The 24,280-nt window shown below is 45.0% G+C and overlaps 1 protein-coding gene across 2 annotated transcripts in view; it reads right to left on the bottom strand.

The window, feature by feature from the left end:
* LOC127916671 (phospholipid phosphatase-related protein type 5-like) overlaps nt 1-24,280 on the bottom strand; it is a 138,924-nt gene that overhangs the window by 11,069 nt on the left and 103,575 nt on the right. The window contains exons 3-4 of one of the 2 annotated variants that reach the window (XM_052499168.1): nt 23,989-24,239; nt 7,691-7,867 (exon numbers count right to left, since the gene is read on the bottom strand). In XM_052499168.1, coding sequence (XP_052355128.1) covers nt 7,691-7,867; nt 23,989-24,239 — 428 coding nt within the window. The remainder of the gene's footprint in view (nt 1-7,690; nt 7,868-23,988; nt 24,240-24,280) is intronic. The other variant, XM_052499164.1, reaches the window with a different exon arrangement.

Here is a 24,280-nt window from a genome sequence, read left to right as displayed (position 1 = left end):
CAACCTAGCTCATACAAACCTAGCTCTTACCAAACTATCTCTTACAATCCTAGCTCTTACCAACCTAGCTCCTACCAACCTATCTCTTACAAACCTAGCTCTTACAAACCTAGCTCTTACCAACCTAGCTCTTACCAACCTAGTTCTTACAAACCTAGCTCTTACCAACCTAGCTCTTACCAACCTAGTTCTTACAAACCTAGCTCTTACCAACCTAGCTCTTACCAACCTAGCTCTTACAAACCTAGCTCCTACCAACCTAGCTCTTCCCAACCTAGCTCTTATCAACCTAGCTCTTATCAACCTAGCTCTTACCAACCTGGCTCTTGCAAACCTAGCTCTTACAAACCTAGCTCCTACCAACCCTAGCTCTTACCACCTAGCTCTTACCAACCTAGTTCTTACAAACCTAGCTCTTACCAACCTAGCTCTTACAAACCTAGCTCCTACCAACCTAGCTCCTACCAGCCCTAGCTCCTACCAACCTAGCTCTTACAAACCTGGCTCTTACCAAACCCAGCTCTTGCCAAGCCTAGCTCTTCAACCTAGCTCTTACCAACCTAGCTCTTACCAGAGCCCTAGCTCTTACCAACCCCCAAGCTCTTACCAACCTAGCTCTTATCAACCTAGCTCTTATCAAACCTAGCTCTTACAAACCTAGCTCTTACAAAGCTCTAGCTCCTACCAACCTAGCTCTTACCAACCTAGCTCCTACCAACCTAGCTCTTACCAACCTAGCTCCTAGCTCTTATCAACCTAGCTCTTACCAACCTAGCTCTTACAAACCTAGCTCTTATCAACCTAGCTCTACCAACTAGCTCTTCAACCTAGCTCTTACCAACCTAGCTCTTACAAACCTAGCTCTTACAAACCTAGCTCCTACCAACCTAGCTCTTACCAACCTAGCTCTTACCAACCTAGTTCTTACAAACCTGCTCTTACCAACCTATGGCTCTTACAAAGCCTAGCTCCTACCAACCTAGCTCCTACCAGCAGTTCTTACAAACCTGCCAAGCTCTTACCAACCTAGCTCTTACCAACCCCCTAGCTCTTACCAACCCAGCTCTTACAAACCTAGCTCCTACCAACCTAGCTCTTACCAACCTAGCTCTTACCAACCTAGCTCTTACAAACCTAGCTCCTAGCTCTTACCAACCTAGCTCTTATCTAAACCTAGCTCTTATCAACCTAGCTCTTATCAACCTAGCTCTTACAAACCTAGCTCTTACAAACCTAGCTCTACCAACCTAGTTCAAAGGCTCTTAGCTCTTGCCAACAGCTAGCTCCTGCCAACCTGGCTCCTACCAGCCTGGCTCTTACAAGCCTAGCTCCTACCAACCTAGCTCTTACCAGCCTAGCTCTTACCAACCCAGTTCTTACAAACCTAGCTCTTACCAACCTAGCTCTTATCAACCTAGCTCTTACCAACCTAGCTCCTACCAACCTAGCTCTTACCAACCTAGCTCCTATAAAAGATCAGTATCAAACAGAATAAAATGTAACATTTGTCAATGACTAAGCACTGTAGTAGAGGCTATGCATCAGGTCATTGACATGTGTAAGAACTGTAAAGACAGAGACATATCATGATTTTTACCTAAGGTCTTCACTAAGTTAGACTTGGCCTAATAAGTACATTAACTACAGTATGTTGCCACCCATCAATCTGGCAGTCAGAGGAGAGCAGAGAGAAGCGGCGTGAGCGAGAGAGAGAGAAACATAAAACCAGGTATTTTTCCATTTCTTATTCAGGATACTTCTGAACATCTGCCCTTTGTAGTTTCTCCTTCCCTTCCCATCCAAGATAGAAGATTCCTGGAAGAAAGAAGAATCAAGAATTGAAAAGGGTAGATAAGAGTTGTAACATTAAGAATGAGTGTTGAGGGGAGTAGGGATAGGCAAAATGTACTGTATTGTCAAAAATACACAAAAATACAATTATCACTGATGATTCAGAAATACTTTACATCCATATTGGGGTGAAAGTTTAAAAAAAAAATGTAGGCTCTCTCTCTCTCTCTCTCTCTCTCTCTCTCTCTCTCTCTCTCTCTCTCTCTCTCTCTCTCTCTCTCTCTCTCTCTCTCTCATTAACTAAACAGATATCAAAACATTAGCTAGCTAGCTACAACAGGTACAAATGTAACTTTACCATGTCAATGAGGATTATAGGGCTAAACTCCACTCCATGGTGTAGGAAATTTATGATGAGTTTCATCAGCGATGTTGAACCCAGACCAGGATTTGTGGATTCTAGCCATGACTATCTAGCCATGACTACATTGATTAAGCCCAGGTCAATTCTTCAGAAAATGTCAATTATGAAACATCCACTTTGTACCTATGTTTTGTTCTCTGTAGTGCCTTTTGTTTGCTGAAATGATAGTTTTCAATACATGTTGTCAAATACAAACACAGATTGTTTTCTCATTGCTGTTTGCTCTATTTGATGAACTTTTATGGAAAAAGCACACAAGTACATTACCTTGGAACCCAGGCTACAGGGCAAGATGGCTAACCACAGTTGGCACTCCCCAAACAGCTAAATTGTTACAGTATTCTATGTTACTTAGGTGTTAACATATGGTGGGATTAGTAGGCTGTGACACAGTGATGTGCGCAATGGTGCAAATGTGGGGTTGGTAGACTGTGACACAGTGATGTCATAATGGTGTAGTGGAGGTTGGTAGACTGTGACACGAAGAGTGATGTCAATGGTGTAGTGGAGGTTGGTAGGCTGTGACACAGTGATGTCATAATGGTGTAGTGGAGGTTGGTGAGACTGTCGACATTGATGTCACTTAATGGTGTAGTGGAAGTTGGTAGACTGTGACACGGTGATGTCATAATGGTGTAGTGGAAGTTGGTAGACTGTGACACAGTGATGTCATAATGGTGTAGTGGAGGTTGGCAGACTGTGACACAGTGATGTCATAATGGTGTAGTGGAGGTTGGTAGACTGTGACACAGTGATGTCACTAATGGTGTAGTGGAGGACGTAGACTGTGACACAGTGATGTCATAATGGTGTAGTGGAGGTTGGTAGACTGTGACACAGTGATGTCATAATGGTGTAGTGGAGGACGGTACAGTGATGTCATAATGGTGTAGTGACACAGTGATGTCATAATGGTGTAGTGGAGGACGGTAGACTGTGACACAGTGATGTCATAATGGTGTAGTGGAGGATGGTAGGCTGTGACACAGTGATGTCATAGTGGTGTAGTGCAGTGGTTCCTCTTGACCTTCTTGTTTAGACACATGTGCTTAAGGAAGACTAATTAGGTGACTTACTTCTAGACACTAAATCCCCATTTCCACCGACACTTAAAATTAAGGCCAAATTCAGGCAGACTACGATGGAATTCTCAAATTCAATCTGGGTGGGGAAACCCATGCCAGCGCAGACCAGGTTTCACAACTGGTGTCACCTCAAGTAAATTGGGGCTTGTGACACACGTTACTATGCAACCACCAAGCTGATCACTGCTAAATGCTGACACATCATTTAGCTAGCTCTACCTAGACTTGTTGTTGGTAGCTACAACATTGACAAGCACTACTGCAGTAGTCAGATATGACACAAATGCCCACCATAGCTAGATCCTGATGTTAAAATAGCAAATCCAGAGTTGAAATAAGCTAGCTAGCTACGTCACATCAAACCTGTTGTCTGCTTTGCTTTGTTAGCTAGCTAGCTAATAGCCAGTGCCATGGAAAGTAAAGTGGGAATCTAGTTAGCTAGCCTGTTATGCTAGTGACAATGCTAACCATTTGGCTAGTTATTAACTAAGTCAGCAAGCTAAATACAGCTCTAAATTTGTGGTACTGGCAGGGTATGGGAGTAATGTTAGTTACAGCATGGCGAGGTGAATTACATTCTTCAACATCTTTTAGCAGCATTAGTGAAGCCCGGCTGCGGTCACCAATGGCTACCTCGCAACATAAACATCATTTCACATTTCTGGAGGCAGTGGAAGTTCTATTTGAGCTAGCCCACCAAGGACAGCCCGGCTGAGTTGACTTCAAAGTGCCAATGGAAACAGGACTTAAGTAAAACCTTATTTAACCAAACGTTGTATAACAACATTATACACGGATGACTGGAACGAACTACAAAAATCTCTGAAACTGGAAACACTTATCTCCCTCACTGGCTTTAAGCACCAACTGTCAGATCAGCTCACAGACTACTGCACCTGTACATAGCCCACCTATAATTTGGCCCAAACAACTACCTCTTTCCCAACTGTATTTAATGTATTTATTTATTTTTGCTCCTTTGCCCCATTATTTTTATTTCTACTTTGCATTCTTCCATTGCAAAACTACCATTCCAGTGTTTGTAACGTTCTTCGTTTGTAGAAAGAGAGTCGGACCGAAATGCAGCGTGGTGGTTACTCATGTCTTTAATGAAGAAAAACGGAACGATACATGAAATAACTAATAAATACAAAAAACAACAAACGGAACGTGAAACCTATTACAGCCTATCTGGTGAACACTACACAGAGACAGGAACAATCACCCCACGAAATACAACGTGAAACCCAGGCTACCTAAATACGGTTCCCCATCAGAGACAACAAGAATCACCTGACTCTGATTGAGAACCGCCTCAGGTAGCCAAGCCTATACTAGACACACCCTAATCAACCACAATCCCAATGCCTACAAAAACCCCAATACGACAATACAATAACCCCATGTCACACCCTGGCCTGAACAAATAATTAAAGAAAACACAAAATACTAAGACCAAGGCGTGACAGAACCCCTAAGGTGCGGACTCCTGGGACGCACCTCAAAACCATAGGGAGGGTCCGAGTTGGCGTCTGTCCATGGTGGCGGTTCCGGCTCGGGACGTGGACCCCACTCCATTAATGTCCTAGTTCCTCCCCTTCGCGTCCTGGGATAATCCACCCTCGCCGCCGACCATGGCCTAATAGTCCTCACCCAGAACCCCACTGAACTGAGGAGCAGCTCGTGACTGAGGGGCAGCTCGGGACTGAGGGGCAGCTCGGAACTGAGGGGAAGCCCAGTACTGAGAGGAAGCCCAGTACTGAGAGGAAGCCCAGTACTGAGATGAAGCTCAGGTAGGTAGCCGGCTCCGGTAGATCCTGGCTGGCTGGCGGATCTGGAAGATTCTGGTTGACTAGCAGATCTGGAAGATTCTGGTTGACTGGCAGATCTGGAAGAGACTGGTTGACTGGCAGATCTGGAAGAGACTGGTTGACTGGCAGATCTGGAAGAGACTGGTTGTCTGGCAGATCTGGAAGAGACTGGTTGACTGGCAGAATCTGGTTGACTGGCAGATCTAGAAGATCATGGCTGACTGGCGGATCTAGCTGCTCTATGCAGACTAACAGCTCTGGCTGCTCCATGCAGACTGACAGCTCCGTGCAGACTGACAGCTCTGGCTGCTTCTTACAGACTGACAGCTCTGGCTGCTTCATGCAGACTGACAGGTCTGGCTGCTTCATACAGACTGACAGCTCTGACTGCTCCATGCAGGCTGACATCTCTGACTGCTCCATGCAGGCTGACATCTCTGACTGCTCCATGCAGACTGACAGCTCAGGCTGCTCCATGCAGGCTGACAGCACCCTGCAGACTGGCAGCTCCTTGCAGACTGACAGCTCCTTGCAGACTGACAGCTCCTTGCAGACTGACAGCTCTTTGCAGACTGACAGCTCTGGCTGCTTCATGCAGACTGACAGCTCTGGCTGCTTCATTCAGACTGACAGCTCTGGCTGCTTCATGCAGACTGACAGCTCTGGCTGCTTCAAGCAGACTGACAGCTCAGGCTTCTCCGAACAGGCAGGAGGCTCCGGCAGCGCTGTAGAGGAGGAAGGCTCTGATAGCGCTGAACAGGCGGGAGACTCCGACAGCACAGGAGAGGCAAGGCGCACTGTAGAGGAGGAAGGCTCTGATAGCACTGAACAGGCGCGAGACTCCGACAGTGCAGGAGGGAAGGAAGGCTCTGATAGCGCTGAACAGACAGGAGACTCCAGCAGCGCAGGAGAGGCGAGGCGCACTGTAGGCCTGATGCGTGGTGCTGGCACTGGTGGTACTGGGCCGAGGACACGCACAGGAAGCCTGGTGCAGGGAGCTGCTACCGGAGGACTGGTGTGTGGAGGTGGCTCTGGATAGACCGGACCGTGCAGGCGCACTGAAGCTCTTGAGCACCGAGCCTGCCCAACTTTACCTGGCTCGATGCCCACTCTAGCCCGGCCAATACGAAGGGCTGGTATGAACCGCACCGGGCTATGCACCCGCACTGGAAACACCGTGTGCTCCATAGCATAACACGGTGCCTGCCCGGTCTCTCTAGGCCCCGGTAAGCACAGGAGTTTGCGCAGGTCTCCTACCTGACGTAGCCATACTCCCTGTAAGGCCCCCAATAATTTTGGGGCTGCTTTTCGGGCTTCCTTGCCAACCGTGTTCCTCGTATCGTCGGCTCCTATCTCCGGCTGCCTCTGCTCTCCTTAGTGCCTCCACCTGTTCCCATGGGAGGCGATCTCTTCCGGCCAGTATTTCCTCCCAAGTGTAACAACCTTTGCCATCCAACACGTCTTCCCATGTCCATTCTCCGAATAATTCATCCTCCTTTCGCTGCTCATGCTGTCGCTGCCGTGTCTTTCTCTTCGACTCCATTCTCCTATAGCCCTCTTCGCACTGCTCCAGCGAATCCCAGGCGGGCGCCGGCACTCTCTGGGTCGACCGCCCACCTGTCTATTTCTTCCCACGTCGTATACTCCATACTTCTGCTGTCCATAACGTCCTCCCTTCGCTGCTCATGCTGTCGCTGCCTGTTAACACGCTGCTCGGTCCGTGTGTGGTGGGTGATTCTGTAACGGCGTTCTTCGTTTGTAGAAAGAGAGTCGGACCGAAATGCAACGTGGTGGTTACTCATGTCTTTAATGAAGAAAAACGGAACGATACATGAAATAACTAATAAATACAAAAACAACAAACGGAACGTGAAACCTATTACAGCCTATCTGGTGAACACTACACAGAGACAGGAACAATCACCCACGAAATACAACGTGAAACCCAGGCTACCTAAATACGGTTCCCCATCAGAGACAACAATAATCACCTGCCTCAGGCAGCCAATCCTATACTAGACACACCCCTAATCAACCACAATCCCAATGCCTACAAAAACCCCAATACGACAATACAATAACCCCATGTCACACCCTGGCCTGAACAAATAATTAAAGAAAACACAAAATACTAAGACCAAGGCGTGACAGTGTTTTACTTGCTATATTGTATTTACTTTGCCACCATGGCCTTTTTGCCTTTACCTCCCTTCTCACCTCATTTGCTCACATTGTATATAGACTTGTTTATACTGTATTATTGACTGTATGTTTGTTTTACTCCATGTGTAACTCTGTGTCGTTGTATCTGTCGAACTGCTTTGCTTTACCTTGGCCAGGTCGCAATTGTAAATGAGAACTTGTTCTCAACTTGCCTACCTGGTTAAATAAAGGTGTTCTCAACTAGCCTACCTGGTTAAATAAAGGTGTTCTCAACTAGCCTACCTGGTTAAATAAAGGTGTTCTCAACTAGCCTACCTGGTTAAATAAAGGTGAAATAAAACAATAAAAAATAAAAAAGGGGAAGACCTTGACACCATCAGTATTGAGTCTGTAGCTGCTGCAGGACAGGTTCTTACCAGGAAAGTGGCGATGGCCACTCCTATGATGAATCCAGCGATGACGTCAGACCAGTGGTTCCGGTACTCAGCCACTCTGTTGAGTCCCGTGAGGAAAGCGAGATACATCAGACCCAGGGACAGCACAGGCTTGGCTAGCCGCGTTCCTTTGACTTCCACTGTACATGTGATGTAACTCTAGAAGATAGTAATGAACATACGGTTATTTCCTCACATCTCAGTGGATCTCTTTTATTACATTTGTGAGAAAAAAATCTACAGAAATCAACAATGAACATGCTGTTATCTCCTCACATCCCTGTTCTGACTGGCTGGATATAAACACATCCTGTAAAGAGGTCAATAAGGTCATCTGTGCTGAGAGGGTATACCACGTTGTGTAGTTTCGTTGAATTACCTCTATTAGTTTGTCCATACCATCAAAGAGTGGACTGACTTTCAATGGGAACACTGAGAAACGAGGTCAGATCTACTGTGCAGCATACAATGATTGTCTTATTGAGATTCTGAAAAAGGTCTGTGAGCCAAGAATTTGATAATGCTGTGATAATGTGACCAGCAGTCTGTGATAATGTTTCCAGCAGCATGTGATAATGCTAGCACCAGACTGTGATAATGCTGGCACCAGCCTGGAATAATGCTAGCAGTAGTCTGGGATAATGTTACCAGCAGCCTGGGATAATGCTAGCAGCAGCCTGGGATAATGCTGAAGACAATGAGGGTATAACAGGAATTTAAAAAAAAATAAGTATCGTCACAAACATTGGATAGGTGCAGTGAAATAGTTTTACAGTAGCATGCATCAAGCTTTACAGTAGCATGCTAACCCACTAAACTACTACCTGTTTGACTGTAGCATGCTAACTGGCACTTACTGCTAATAAACAATGTGCTTTAAAATAGCTTGCTAACTGGTACTAAAAAACAATGTGCTTTACAGTAGTATGCTAATACCTCTAACTGCTACAAAACAATCTTCTTTAACATAGTATACTAATAACGCTAACTGCTACAAAACAATATTCTTTAACATAGCATGCTAATACCGCTAACCGCTACAAAACAATGGCCCTGCTAACTGACCGACATGCTGTAAAGGTCCAATCTATTATGTGGATCAAGGGGGAGGAAGAAGAGTCTATACAAAAAATATCCCTTTTGGTAATCAATCAGACACTCGAACCCGTCAGAGATTGATGACTTAAAAACCTCTGTAGGCTAGGGGGCGGTATTTTCACGTACAGATGAAAAGTGTGCCCAAAGTAAACTGCCTGCTACTCAGGCCCAGAAGCTAGGATATGCATATTGTATTTTCATCCGGTATTGAAAGCAGTTTATCCCGTCTTAAATTTGATTGATTATTTAGGTAAAAAAATACCTAAAGTGGTATTAGGAAAGTTGTTTGAAATGTTCGGATCAAGTTTACAGGTAACTAATATGAGATATTTTGTAGTCCTGTTGCGCGAGTTGGAACCGATGTTTTTCTAAATGGACATTTAGGAGATATAGCGCCGGAATTAATCGAACAAAAGGACCATTTGTGATGTTTATGACACATATTAGACTGCTAACAGAAGAAGCTCTTCAAAGGTAAGGCATTTATGGCTATTTCTGAGTTTTTTGTCATGCCTGGAGGGATGAAATATGATTGTCTGTGTTTGTTTGATGGGGTGCTGTCCTCAGATAATCGCATGGTTTGCTTTCGCCGTAAAGCCTTTATGAAATCGGACACTGTGGCTGAATTTACAAGAAGTTAAGCTTTATTTTGACATATTGCATGTGTATTTTTAAGAATGTTAAATATTTACAATTCTGTAGTTTGAATTTGGCGCCCTGCACTTTCACTGGATGTTGGTCAGGAGGGACGGTAGCGGCCCATCTAGCCTAGAGAGGTTATTAATAAGATGATCTCACACGTCACAGATAAAGACTTCTGACAGAGTTAGATCTGTGAAATGTAATCCCCCGTAGCGACGTTGGGAACCCTTTTGAAACACACTACTATCAGACTGTGGTTCATATTCACACAGTGACTGTATGAGTGATGATCTGGGATCAGTTTTCCCTTTAAAATCATAGTGAATAGATCCCAGTAGTGGTTTGGTCTGTAATAGGCAGGGTATCCCCCCAAACGACCTGCAGTGGTGTAAAATACTTTAAAGTACTACTTAAGTTGTTATTTGGGGTATCTGTACTTTACTATTTATATTTTGGTCAATTTTTACTTCACTACATTCCGAAAGAGAATTATGTCATTTTTACTCCTTACATTTTCCCTGACATCCTGGTCATCCCTACTGCCTATGATCTGTCAGACCCACTAAACAGAGAACATCCCTGGTCATCCCTACTGCCTATGATCTGTCAGACCCACTAAACAGAGAACATCCCTGGTCATCCCTACTGCCTATGATCTGTCAGACCCACTAAACAGAGAACATCCCTGGTCATCCCTACTGCCTCTGATCTGTCAAACCCACTAAACAGAGAACATCCCTGGTCATCCCTACTGCCTCTGATCTGTCAGACCCACTAAACAGAGAACATCCCTGGTCATCCCTACTGCCTCTGATCTGTCAGACCCACTAAACAGAGAACATCCCTGGTCATCCCTACTGCCTCTGATCTGTCAGACCCACTAAACAGAGAACATCCTGGTCATCCCTACTGCCTCTGATCTGTCAGACCCACTAAACAGAGAACATCCTGGTCATCCCTACTGCCTCTGATCTGTCAGACCCACTAAACAGAGAACATCCCTGGTCATCCCCACTGCCTCTGATCTGTCAGGACTCACTAAACAGAGAACATCCCTGGTCATCCCTACTGCCTCTGATCTGGAGGACTCACTAAACAGAGAACATCCCTGGTCATCCCTACTGCCTCTGATCTGTCAGTCACTAAACAGAGAACATCCCTGGTCATCCCTACTGCCTCTGATCTGGAGGACTCACTAAACAGAGAACATCCTGGTCATCCCTACTGCCTCTGATCTGTCAGGACTCACTAAACAGAGAACATCCTGGTCATCCCTACTGCCTCTGATCTGTCAGGACTCACTAAACAGAGAACATCCCTGGTCATCCCTACTGCCTCTGATCTGTCAGGACTCACTAAACAGAGAACATCCCTGGTCATCCCTACTGCCTCTGATCTGTCAGGACTCACTAAACAGAGAACATCCTGGTCATCCCTACTGTCTCTGATCTGTCAGACCCACTAAACAGAGAACATCCTGGTCATCCCTACTGCCTCTGATCTGTCAGACCCACTAAACAGAGAACATCACTGGTCATCCCTACTGCCTCTGATCTGGAGGACTCACTAAACAGAGAACATCACTGGTCATTCCTACTGCCTCTGATCTATCAGACCCACTAAACAGAGAACATCACTGGTCATCCCTACTGCCTCTGATCTGTCAGACCCACTAAACAGAGAACATCACTGGTCATCCCTACTGCCTCTGATCTGTCAGACCCACTAAACAGAGAACATCCCTGGTCATCCCTACTGCCTCTGATCTGTCAGACCCACTAAACAGAGAACATCCCTGGTCATCCCTACTGCCTCTGATCTGTCAGACCCACTAAACAGAGAACATCCCTGGTCATCCCTACCGCCTCTGATCTGGCAGACACACTAAACAGAGAACATCCCTGGTCATCCCTACTGCCTCTGATCTGTCAGACCCACTAAACACAAATGCTTTGTTTGTAAATTATGTCTGACTGTTGGAGTGTGGTCCTGGCTATCTGTAAATGATGTCTGACTGTTGGAGTGTGGTCCTGGCTATCTGTGCATTATGTCTGACTGTTGGAGTGTGGTTCTGGCTATCTGTAAATGATCTATCAATCTATCACAGTGCCATCCGTTTGTACCAAAGTGATGTCTGTCCACCACTGCTCTGTGGCTGATATTGGCCAAACCCACTGGCTCCAGGTCATCTATAAGTCTTTGCTAAAATCCTGCCTTATCTCACTGGTCACCGTGTGCACACGCTCCCTGGCTATTTCACTGGTCATCAAAAGCCAATTCCTCCTTTGGCTGTCTTTCCTTCCAGCTCTCTGCTGCCAATGACTGGAACGAATTGCAAACATCACTGAAGCTGGAGTCTTATAGCTCCTCACTAACTTTGCATCAGCTGTCAGAGCAGCTTTCCGATCATTGCACCAGTACACAGCCCATCTGTAAACAGCCCACCCAACTACCTCATGACATATTGTTATTTATTTTTTCTCCTCCACCCCAGTATCTTTACTTGCTCATCTTATATCTATCACTCCAGTGTTTAACTGCTAAATTGTAATTATTTTGCCACAATGGCCTATTTATTGCCTTACCTCCCTAATCTTAACATTTGCACACATTGTATATATATTTTTCTATTGTGTTATTGACTATACGTTTGTTTATCCAATGTGTAACTGTGTTGTTTCTGCACTGCTTTGCTTTATCTTGGCCAGGTCGCAGTTGAAAATGAGAACTTGTTCTCAACTGGCCTACCTGGTTAAATAAAGGTGAAATAAACTAAATAAATAAATGCAACCATGTCACACTTTTACAAAATACCGAGGTGTCTGTATTGACACGTTGTTTTGAAGAGACGCGCTTAAAGTTTTCTTTACTTGTCTGACCGCTTGGTGATGACGAGTTCATCACACGACTGGCCTGTCTGGGTGATGTTTTTTCTCGCCTGAATGATCTGAATCTAGGATTGCAGGGACTCTCTGCAACTATATTCAATGTGCGGGACAATATTGAGGCTATGATTGTGGTCCTGGCTATCTGTACATTATGTCTGAGTGTTGGAGTGTGGTCCTGGCTATCTGTAAATTATGTCTGAGTGTTGGAGTGTGGTCCTGGCTATCTGTAAATGATGTCTGACTGTTGGAGTGTGGTCCTGGCTATCTGTACATTATGTCTGAGTGTTGGAGTGTGGTCCTGGCTATCTGTACATTATGTCTGAGTGTTGGAGTGTGGTCCTGGCTATCTGTAAATGATGTCTGAGTGTTGGAGTGTGGTCCTGGCTATCTGTGCATTATGTCTGACTGTTGGAGTGTGGTCCTGGCTATCTGTAAATGATGTCTGACTGTTGGAGTGTGGTCCTGGCTATCTGTAAATTATGTCTGACTGTTGGAGTGTGGTCCTGGCTATCTGTGCATTATGTCTGACTGTTGGAGTGTGGTCCTGGCTATCTGTAAATGATGTCTGACTGTTGGAGTGTGGTCCTGGCTATCTGTAAATGATGTCTGACTGTTGGAGTGTGGTCCTGGCTATCTGTAAATTATGTCTGAGTGTTGGAGTGTGGTCCTGGCTATCTGTAAATGATGTCTGACTGTTGGAGTGTGGTCCTGGCTATCTGTACATTATGTCTGAGTGTTGGAGTGTGGTCCTGGCTATCTGTACATTATGTCTGAGTGTTGGAGTGTGGTCCTGGCTATCTGTAAATGATGTCTGAGTGTTGGAGTGTGGTCCTGGCTATCTGTGCATTATGTCTGACTGTTGAGTGTGGTCCTGGCTATCTGTAAATGATGTCTGACTGTTGGAGTGTGGTCCTGGCTATCTGTAAATGATGTCTGACTGTTGGAGTGTGGTCCTGGCTATCTGTGCATTATGTCTGACTGTTGGAGTGTGGTCCTGGCTATCTGTAAATGATGTCTGACTGTTGGAGTGTGGTCCTGGCTATCTGTAAATGATGTCTGACTGTTGGAGTGTGGTCCTGGCTATCTGTGCATTATGTCTGACTGTTGGAGTGTGGTCCTGGCTATCTGTAAATGATGTCTGACTGTTGGAGTGTGGTCCTGGCTATCTGTACATTATGTCTGAGTGTTGGAGTGTGGTCCTGGCTATCTGTACATTATGTCTGAGTGTTGGAGTGTGGTCCTGGCTATCTGTAAATGATGTCTGAGTGTTGGAGTGTGGTCCTGGCTATCTGTGCATTATGTCTGACTGTTGGAGTGTGGTCCTGGCTATCTGTAAATGATGTCTGACTGTTGGAGTGTGGTCCTGGCTATCTGTAAATGATGTCTGACTGTTGGAGTGTGGTCCTGGCTATCTGTGCATTATGTCTGACTGTTGGAGTGTGGTCCTGGCTATCTGTAAATGATGTCTGACTGTTGGAGTGTGGTCCTGGCTATCTGTAAATGATGTCTGACTGTTGGAGTGTGGTCCTGGCTATCTGTGCATTATGTCTGACTGTTGGAGTGTGGTCCTGGCTATCTGTAAATGATGTCTGACTGGTGGAGTGTGCCCCTGGCTATCTGTACATTATGTCTGAGTGTTGGAGTGTGGTCCTGGCTATCTGTACATTATGTCTGAGTGTTGGAGTGTGGTCCTGGCTATCTGTAAATGATGTCTGAGTGTTGGAGTGTGGTCCTGGCTATCTGTGCATTATGTCTGACTGTTGGAGTGTGGTCCTGGCTATCTGTAAATTATGTCTGACTGTTGGAGTGTGGTCCTGGCTATCTGTAAATGATGTCTGACTGGTGGAGTGTGCCCCTGGCTATCTGTAAATGATGTCTGAGTGTTGGAGTGTGGTCCTGGCTATCTGTACATTATGTCTGAGTGTTGGAGTGTGGTCCTGGCTATCTGTACATTATGTCTGAGTGTTGGAGTGTGGTCCTGGCTATCTGTAAATGATGTCTGACTGTTGGAGTGTGCCCCTGGCTATCTGTAAATGATGTCTGAGTGTTGGAGTGTGGTCCTGGCTATCTGTACATTATGTCTGAGTGTTGGAGTGTGGTCCTGGCTATCTGTAAATGATGTCTGACTGTTGGAGTGTGGTCCTGGCTATCTGTACATTATGTCTGACTGTTGGAGTGTGGTCCTGGCTATCTGTAAATGATGTCTGCCTGTTGGAGTGTGACCCTGGCTATCTGTAAATGATGTCTGAGTGTTGGAGTGTGGTCCTGGCTATCTGTAAATGATGTCTGACTGTTGGAGTGTGGTCCTGGCTATCTGTAAATGATGTCTGCCTGTTGGAGTGTGACCCTGGCTATCTGTAAATGATGTCTGAGTGTTGGAGTGTGCCCCTGGCTATCTGTAAGTGATGTCTGACTGTTGGAGTGTGGTCCTGGCTATCTGTAAGTGATGTCTGACTGTTGGAGTGTGGTCCTGGCTATCTGTAAATGATGTCTGAGTGTTGGAGTGTGCCCCTGGCTATCTGTAAGTGATGTCTGACTGTTGGAGTGTGGTCCTGGCTATCTGTAAGTGATGTCTGCCTGTTGGAGTGTGCCCTGGCTATCTGTACATTATGTCTGACTGTTGGAGTGTGGTCCTGGCTATCTGTAAATGATGTCTGACTGTTGGAGTGTGCCCCTGGCTATCTGTAAATGATGTCTGACTGTTGGAGTGTGGTCCTGGCTATCTGTAAATGATGTCTGACTGTTGGAGTGTGGTCCTGGCTATCTGTAAATGATGTCTGACTGTTGGAGTGTGGTCCTGGCTATCTGTAAATGATGTCTGACTGTTGGAGTGTGGTCCTGGCTATCTGTAAATGATGTCTGACTGTTGGAGTGTGGTCCTGGCTATCTGTAAATTATGTCTGACTGTTGGAGTGTGACCTGGCTATCTGTACATTATGTCTGACTGTTGGAGTGTGCCCTGGCTATCTGTAAATGATGTCTGACTGTTGGAGTGTGGTCCTGGCTATCTGTAAATGATGTCTGACTGTTGGAGTGTGGTCCTGGCTATCTGTAAATGATGTCTGACTGTTGGAGTGTGGTCCTGGCTATCTGTAAATGATGTCTGACTGTTGGAGTGTGGTCCTGGCTATCTGTAAATGATGTCTGACTGGTGGAGTGTGCCCCTGGCTATCTGTACATTATGTCTGAGTGTTGGAGTGTGGTCCTGGCTATCTGTACATTATGTCTGAGTGTTGGAGTGTGGTCCTGGCTATCTGTAAATGATGTCTGAGTGTTGGAGTGTGGTCCTGGCTATCTGTGCATTATGTCTGACTGTTGGAGTGTGGTCCTGGCTATCTGTAAATTATGTCTGACTGTTGGAGTGTGGTCCTGGCTATCTGTAAATGATGTCTGACTGGTGGAGTGTGCCCTGGCTATCTGTAAATGATGTCTGAGTGTTGGAGTGTGGTCCTGGCTATCTGTACATTATGTCTGAGTGTTGGAGTGTGGTCCTGGCTATCTGTACATTATGTCTGAGTGTTGGAGTGTGGTCCTGGCTATCTGTAAATGATGTCTGACTGTTGGAGTGTGCCCCTGGCTATCTGTAAATGATGTCTGAGTGTTGGAGTGTGGTCCTGGCTATCTGTACATTATGTCTGAGTGTTGGAGTGTGGTCCTGGCTATCTGTAAATGATGTCTGACTGTTGGAGTGTGGTCCTGGCTATCTGTACATTATGTCTGACTGTTGGAGTGTGGTCCTGGCTATCTGTAAATGATGTCTGCCTGTTGGAGTGTGACCCTGGCTATCTGTAAATGATGTCTGAGTGTTGGAGTGTGGTCCTGGCTATCTGTAAATGATGTCTGACTGTTGGAGTGTGGTCCTGGCTATCTGTAAATGATGTCTGCCTGTTGGAGTGTGACCCTGGCTATCTGTAAATGATGTCTGAGTGTTGGAGTGTGCCCCTGGCTATCTGTAAGTGATGTCTGACTGTTGGAGTGTGGTCCTGGCTATCTGTAAGTGATGTCTGACTGTTGGAGTGTGGTCCTGGCTATCTGTAAATGATGTCTGAGTGTTGGAGTGTGCCCCTGGCTATCTGTAAGTGATGTCTGACTGTTGGAGTGTGGTCCTGGCTATCTGTAAGTGATGTCTGCCTGTTGGAGTGTGCCCCTGGCTATCTGTACATTATGTCTGACTGTTGGAGTGTGGTCCTGGCTATCTGTAAATGATGTCTGACTGTTGGAGTGTGCCCCTGGCTATCTGTAAATGATGTCTGACTGTTGGAGTGTGGTCCTGGCTATCTGTAAATGATGTCTGACTGTTGGAGTGTGGTCCTGGCTATCTGTAAATGATGTCTGACTGTTGGAGTGTGGTCCTGGCTATCTGTAAATGATGTCTGACTGTTGGAGTGTGGTCCTGGCTATCTGTAAATGATGTCTGACTGTTGGAGTGTGGTCCTGGCTATCTGTAAATTATGTCTGACTGTTGGAGTGTGACCCTGGCTATCTGTACATTATGTCTGACTGTTGGAGTGTGCCCTGGCTATCTGTAAATGATGTCTGACTGTTGGAGTGTGGTCCTGGCTATCTGTAAATGATGTCTGACTGTTGGAGTGTGGTCCTGGCTATCTGTAAATGATGTCTGACTGTTGGAGTGTGGTCCTGGCTATCTGTAAATGATGTCTGACTGTTGGAGTGTGGTCCTGGCTATCTGTAAATGATGTCTGACTGTTGGAGTGTGGTCCTGGCTATCTGTAAATGATGTCTGACTGTTGGGTGTGACCCTGGCTGTCTGACTGTTGGAGTGTGGTCCTGGCTATCTGTAAATGATGTCTGACTGTTGGAGTGTGGTCCTGGCTATCTGTAAATGATGTCTGACTGTTGGAGTGTGGTCCTGGCTATCTGTAAATGATGTCTGCCTGTTGGAGTGTGGTCCTGGCTATCTGTAAATGATGTCTGACTGTTGGAGTGTTCCCCTGGCTATCTGTACATTATGTCTGACTGTTGGAGTGTGGTCCTGGCTATCTGTAAATGATGTCTGACTGTTGGAGTGTGGTCCTGGCTATCTGTACATGATGTCTGACTGTTGGAGTGTGGTCCTGGCTATCTGTAAATGATGTCTGACTGTTGGAGTGTTCCCCTGGCTATCTGTACATTATGTCTGACTGTTGGAGTGTGGTCCTGGCTATCTGTAAATGATGTCTGACTGTTGGAGTGTTCCCCTGGCTATCTGTACATTATGTCTGACTGTTGGAGTGTGGTCCTGGCTATCTGTACATGATGTCTGACTGTTGGAGTGTGGTCCTGGCTATCTGTAAATGATGTCTGACTGTTGGGTGTGGTCCTGGCTATCTGTAAATGATGTCTGACTGTTGGAGTGTGGCCCTGGCTATCTGTACATTAAAAAACAAGAACATTGTTATGTCTGGTTTGCTTAATATAAGACATTTTAAAATATTTTATATTTTGATACTTAAGTACATTTAAAACCAAATACTTTTAGACTTTTACTCAGGTAGTATTTTCCTGGTTGACTTTCACATTTACTTGAATCATTTTCCTTTAATATATCTTTACTTTTACTCAAGTATGAAAATGAAGTACTTTATCCACCACTGACGAACTGGCATGTCAAGAAGGGACAAACAACAACTGAAGGGCAGCATGTTTTTTTGTTTAAATAGACGGTTGAGTGAAGATTCATGAAAGTGTTTTTAATGAGCTGATTGTGTTATGATGACATGATGACACGCTGTCTAAAGTGGTTCCAAACTCTTGTCTTGAGGATGATTCATTCAAAACGAATGTTGAATATTACATCAAATCAAATATATGTTTTAAAGAATCAAACACATATACCAGTAGGCTATACAGTATGTATTGTGTGTATGTTCACACGCAATGTTTTTATTTATTTGTTATTTTACCAGGTAAATTGACTGAGAACACATTTTCATTTGTATCAACAACCTGGGGAATAGATGAACCAATTGTAAAGTGGGGATTATTAGGTGACCGTGATGGTTTGAGGGCAGATTAGAATTTAGCCAGGACACCGGGGTTAGCACCCCTACTCTTACAATAAGTGCCATGGGATCTTTAATGACCTCAGAGAGTCAGGACACCCGTTCAACGTCCCATCTGAAAGACGACACCCTACACAGGGCAGTGTCCCCAAACACTGCCCTGGGGCATTGGGATATTTTTTTAGACCAGGGGAAAGAGTGCCTCCTACTGGCCCTCCAACACCACTTCCAGCAGCATCTGGTCTCCCATCCAGGGACTGACCAGGACCAACCCCTGCTTAGCTTCAGAAGCACCTCAAAATGCACCTTATTTCCTGCAGAGTGCCCTGGTCAAAAGTAGTTTACTACCCATAATGAACTGGCCAAAGTAGTGCATTACCCAGAGTGCCCTGGTCAAAAAGTAGTTTACTACCCATAATGCACTGGTCAAAGTAGGGCATTACCAGTGCCCTAGTCAAAAGTAGTTTTACTACCCAAATAATGCACTAGTCAAGTGCACTGGTAGTGCATTACCCATAGTGCCCTAGTCAAAAGTAGTTTACTACCCATAGTGCACTGGTCAAAGTAGGGCATTACCCGGAGTGCCCTAGTCAAAAGTAGTTTATTACCCATAATGCACTAGTCAAGTAGTGCATTACCCATTATGCCCAGTCAGCAAAAGTGCATTACCCATAGTAGTCAAGTGCAAAAGTGTGCATTAGGTGCCCCCAGTAGTACCCATAATGGTCAAAAAGTGCATTACCCTGCCCTAGAGTGTGTACACCCTGGGTGCAAAGTAGTGGATTACCCAGAGTGCCCTAGTCAAAAGTAGTTTACTACCCATAATTCACTGGTCAAAGTAGTGCATTACCCATAGTGCCCTAGTCAACAAAAGTGCATTACTCAGAGTGCCCTGGTCAAAGTAGTGGATTACCCAGAGTGCCCTGGTCAAAAGTAGTTTACTACCCATAATGCACTGGTCAAAGTAGTGCATTACCCATAGTGCCCTAGTCAAAAGTAGTTTACTACCCATAATGCACTGGTCAAAAGTAGTTTCCTACCCATAGTGCCCTGGTCAACAGAAGTGCATTACCCAGAGTGCCCTGGTCAAAAGTAGTGCACTACCCAGAGTGCCCTTGTCAAAAGTAGTGCACTATATAGTGAATAAGGTTTCAGACAGCATCAGTCTGCTAACATTATTTGCCCTGTGTAATACTGTCCTCTCACCCTAAAATCATTAAAATAGCCGGCTTTCTAGAGTGAGTAGGGCGAATCAGCAGAAATCCTTCATGTAAAGTACCAGGCTTAGTCTGCTATGAGTCAGTGGAGAAGTTGCTTTTCATCGTTGCCATAAAACTTCAATTAAACGTTGAGTCTCAAACAGCCGCCTGTCCCTTTTAATAGCTGGGCAACTGCACACCATTTCAGAAATAAACACCTTTTTCAAATAAACATCCGGTCTAAATTAATTATTTTACGAGGTTACCATGAATTGCCATGACTTGTTTACAAAGTTTAATGTTTGATTTGTTACATTATATAATTCAGTAAAAAAACATGATGGCATTCAACCGTTTTTATCGCCAGTAAGAAACTGCTATCCATTAGCCGCTAACAGCTGACAACTGCTAGTTAACTGCCAAGCAAATAAAACTGTCAACTGTGGGAGTACAGACCCAAAGAAATTGGTTGACCACCCTCTAGTGGCGAAAGTAAGAACTGCTAAAAATGTACTGTTTTTTTTATTTTTATTTTTTACCTTTATTTAACTAGGCAAGTCAGTTATAAAGAACACATTCTTATTTTCAATGACAGCCTAGGAACAATGGGTTAACTGCCTGTTCAGGGACAGAACAACAGCTCGGGGTTTGAAACCACATTTACATCAAACATTTTCATGCAGATGAATTGTCTGACACAATGAAAATAAAAATAACTGGGATGCTGGAAACATGAAATGTGATTACAATTTCATAAATGCTGACAGAGAATTTGTTTGTTTGACATGGTGGGATCTGTTGGCGACTGTAAAATTAATTATTTGAGAAATTGGCGGTGGAAATGCCTTTTGATGCACAAACCTTGATATAATTAACACGGTGGAGGCTGCTGAGGGGAAAACGGATCACCACACTGGAACGGCAGCAAACAAACATTATTTTGAATGTATTTGATATCAGTCCACTGATCCGACTACAGTCGGTACCACAACCCGTTCTCCCAATTCATGTGTCATCAACCCTCCTGTGAAAAGGAACATCCTATGGAAGCAATAACATGTTGTGTGGTCCTCCCTCTACGACTCAGGAAAGCATGTAGTTTATAGGCTACAGATCTGTTGTGTGGTCCTCCCACTACGACTCGGGACTCGCATGTAGTTTATTAGGCAACAGATCTGTTGTGTGGTCCTCCCACTACGACTCAGGAAAGCATGTAGTTTATTAGGCTACAGATCTGTGTGTGGTCCTCCCCACTACGACTCAGGAAAGCATGTAGTTTATTAGGCTACAGATCTGTTGTGTGGTCCTCTACGACTCGGGACTCGCATGTAGTTTATTAGGCTACAGATCTGTTGTGTGGTCCTCCCCACTACGACTCAGGAAAGCATGTAGTTTATTAGGCTACAGATCTGTTGTGTGGTCCTCCTACGACTCAGGAAAGCATGTAGTTTATTAGGCTACAGATCTGTTGTGTGGTCCTCCCCTGACTCAGGACTCAGGGATCTGTTGTGTGGTCCTCATGTAGTAGTTTATTAGGCTACAGATCTGTTGTGTGGTCCTCCCACTCCAGGAAAGCATGTAGTTTATTAGGCTACAGATCTGTTGTGTGGTCCTCCCACTCGACTCAGGAAAGCATGTAGTTTATTAGGCTACAGATCTGTTGTGTGGTCCTCCCACTACGACTAGCATGTAGTTTATAAGGCTACAGATCTGTTGTGTGGTCCTCCCACTACGACTCAGGACTTCGCATGTAGTTTATTAGGCTACAGATCTGTTGTGTGGTCCTCCCACTACGACTCAGGAAAGCATGTAGTTTATTAGGCTACAGATCTGTTGTGTGGTCCTCCCACTACGACTCAGGAAAGCATGTAGTTTATTAGGCTACAGATCTGTTTGTGGTCCTCCCACTACGACTCAGGAAAGCATGTAGTTTATTAGGCTACAGATCTGTTGTGTGGTCCTCCCCACTACGACTCAGGAAAGCATGTAGTTTATTAGGCTACAGATCTGTTGTGTGGTCCTCCCCACTACGACTCAGGAAAGCATGTAGTTTATTAGGCTACAGATCTGTTGTGTGGTCCTCCCACTACGACTCAGGAAAGCATGTAGTTTATTAGGCTACAGATATGTTGTGTGGTCCTCCCACTACGACTCAGGAAAGCATGTAGTTTATTAGGCTACAGATCTGTTGTGTGGTCCTCACTACGACTCAGGACTCACATGTAGTTTATTAGGCTACAGATATGTTGTGTGGTCTTCCCACTACGACTCAGGGAAGCATGTAGTTTATTAGGCTACAGATCTGTTGTGTGGTCCTCCCACTACGACTCAGGAAAGCATGTAGTTTATTAGGCTACAGATCTGTTGTGTGGTCCTCCCACTACGACTCAGGAAAGCATGTAGTTTATTAGGCTACAGATCTGTTGTGTGGTCCTCCCACTACGACTCAGGAAAGCATGTAGTTTATTAGGCTACAGATATGTTGTGTGGTCCTCCCACTACGACTCAGGAAAGCATGTAGTTTATTAGGCTACAGATCTGTTGTGTTCCAGACACACAACATGTAGTTTATTAGCCCACCCAGCTCACGTTGCGTGGTCCTCCCACTACACTCAGGAAAGCATGTAGGGAAAACGACTCAGGAAAGCATGTAGTTATTAGGCTCAGGACCTCCACTACACTCAGGACTCACATGTAGTTTATTAGGCTACAAATCTGTTGTGTGGTCCTCCCACTACGACTCAGGAAAGCATGTAGTTTATTAGGCTACAGATCTGTTGTGTGGCAGACGACTCAGGACTCGCATGTAGTTTATAGGCTACAGATCTGTTGTGTGGTCCTCCCACTGACTCAGGACTCAATGTAGTTTATTAGGCTACAGATCTGTTGTGTGGTCCCAAGACTCAGGACACATGTAGTTTATTAGGCTACAGATCTGTTGTGTGGTCCAGACACTACGAAACTTGATTATTAACCATGCTCACGTCAGGACTCGCTGTAGTTTAACACTAAAATAATGTTAGGCAAACGCAAAAGCTACTATGGTCAGGACCTGCACAATCAGGAACATAGTTTAGCAAAGTCTGTTGTGTTCCCATGAAACAAATATCTGGTGGGAAAATCAGGAAAGCCTGCATATTAGGCTACAGCCTTTATGCAGAATTTACGGAATATTCGATCTGTTGTGTGGTCCTCCACTGTTCAAATCTATCGTCGCCAATGGAAACTTCCAGTTATAGTGTGTTTAAGCAGATGACACAGTGCATGGAAATGTAGGAAATTGATTATTAAAATGATGAAAGTGAATGCTGTAATTTAAAAAAAAATAATGTTATGCAAAGTTTTGTGCAAAACCTCTGAGAGGAAAATATTTTATTTTATTTTTAAGTAAATCAGTCAGTTTGTACTGTCTGGCACCATTTTCCTCCTCACTAATAAAAGACAGACTGTTGTGTTCAGTGATTAGCAGACTCTGTGCATTAAGTAAACAGACAGCCTGGCACAAAAGACAGACCTGACACTAGACACAAAACAGACAGACAGACACCTGCCTCTGATTGTCAGGCCAAACAGTGATTACCACGATAGAAATAAACAGCCTGACCAGAATAAAACAATCAGCAAAGTTTATCAATGAAAACGTGACAATGAAAGGTGTGTTTGATCAAATCAACTTTGTGGTCACATACTCGTGTTTACTCCAGATGTTACAGTAATGCGAGAAAGGTAGTGAAATGCTTGTACTTCTAGTTATGACAATAACCAAAGCTCGCAGCAACATCTAACAAGTAATATCTAACAGTTTCACAACATATTGACCCAACATAGAAGCCTGAAAATGTGTTCAGTGAAGGATCAACCAGACGCCTGTCTGGTACCATTTTCTCTGATTAACGGAAATCGAACAGACAGACAAAACAGAAAATCAGACAGACAGACACGTGACAGACAGACAGACATGAAATGGTTGAACGACAGACAGACAGGAATACAGACAGACATACAGACAAAAGGACACAGACAGACAGACAGACAGACAAACAGAATGAATTGTGGCCAAACAGGATATTACAGCCAAGATCTGAAAAATACATCCATAGAATCAGTTCTAGATTTCCCAGGGATTTCTATTTATTTTTACTTATTTTTCCTTTATTTAACTAGGCAAGTCAGTGACGGCCTAGGAACAGTGGGTTAACTGCCTGTTCAGGGGCAGAAGCGACAGACCTTGTCAGCTTGGAGTTTGAACTTGCAACCTTGGTTACTAGTCCAAAGCTCTAACCGCTAGGCTACCCTGCCGCCCCTGTCTGTAATGTCAGAAATCTTCTGCACATATCATCAATATGGAAACATTCCAGTTACTTCATTCCGTTAGTCAGTAGTTGTAACACAGCCGACTCAATTACTCAACTTGTATCTTTGGTTCCTACTAATCTTTAGTTCCCACTCACCGCAAGATAGAAGGCTGCGTAGACACTGAGCGCTGCCTCTTTGGAGGGGAAGGTTTTGCGTGCGCGCAGGACATCCTCCTGGTTCCCCGTGCAGGCCTCCTGTTGACTGATGTAGATCAGGGCGTGCTGACAGCCCAGGGCTGTGTAGTTGGGTTTACACACCGTCAGGAAGTGTGGGGCCAGATTCCCCGTCACCAGCTGTCCGGCGTTCACAAAGATGTCCACGGTGAACAGGCCGAACGTGTAGACGCCTGGATAGAGGGGGAGAGACACTGGTTAGACGCCTGGATAG

This window comes from Oncorhynchus keta, chromosome 4 (assembly GCF_023373465.1).
Source record: "Oncorhynchus keta strain PuntledgeMale-10-30-2019 chromosome 4, Oket_V2, whole genome shotgun sequence".
Taxonomy (NCBI): domain Eukaryota; kingdom Metazoa; phylum Chordata; class Actinopteri; order Salmoniformes; family Salmonidae; genus Oncorhynchus; species Oncorhynchus keta.
The sequence above is the reverse complement of the archived record's forward strand: the minus strand, read 5'-3'. Positions and strand labels throughout refer to the sequence as shown.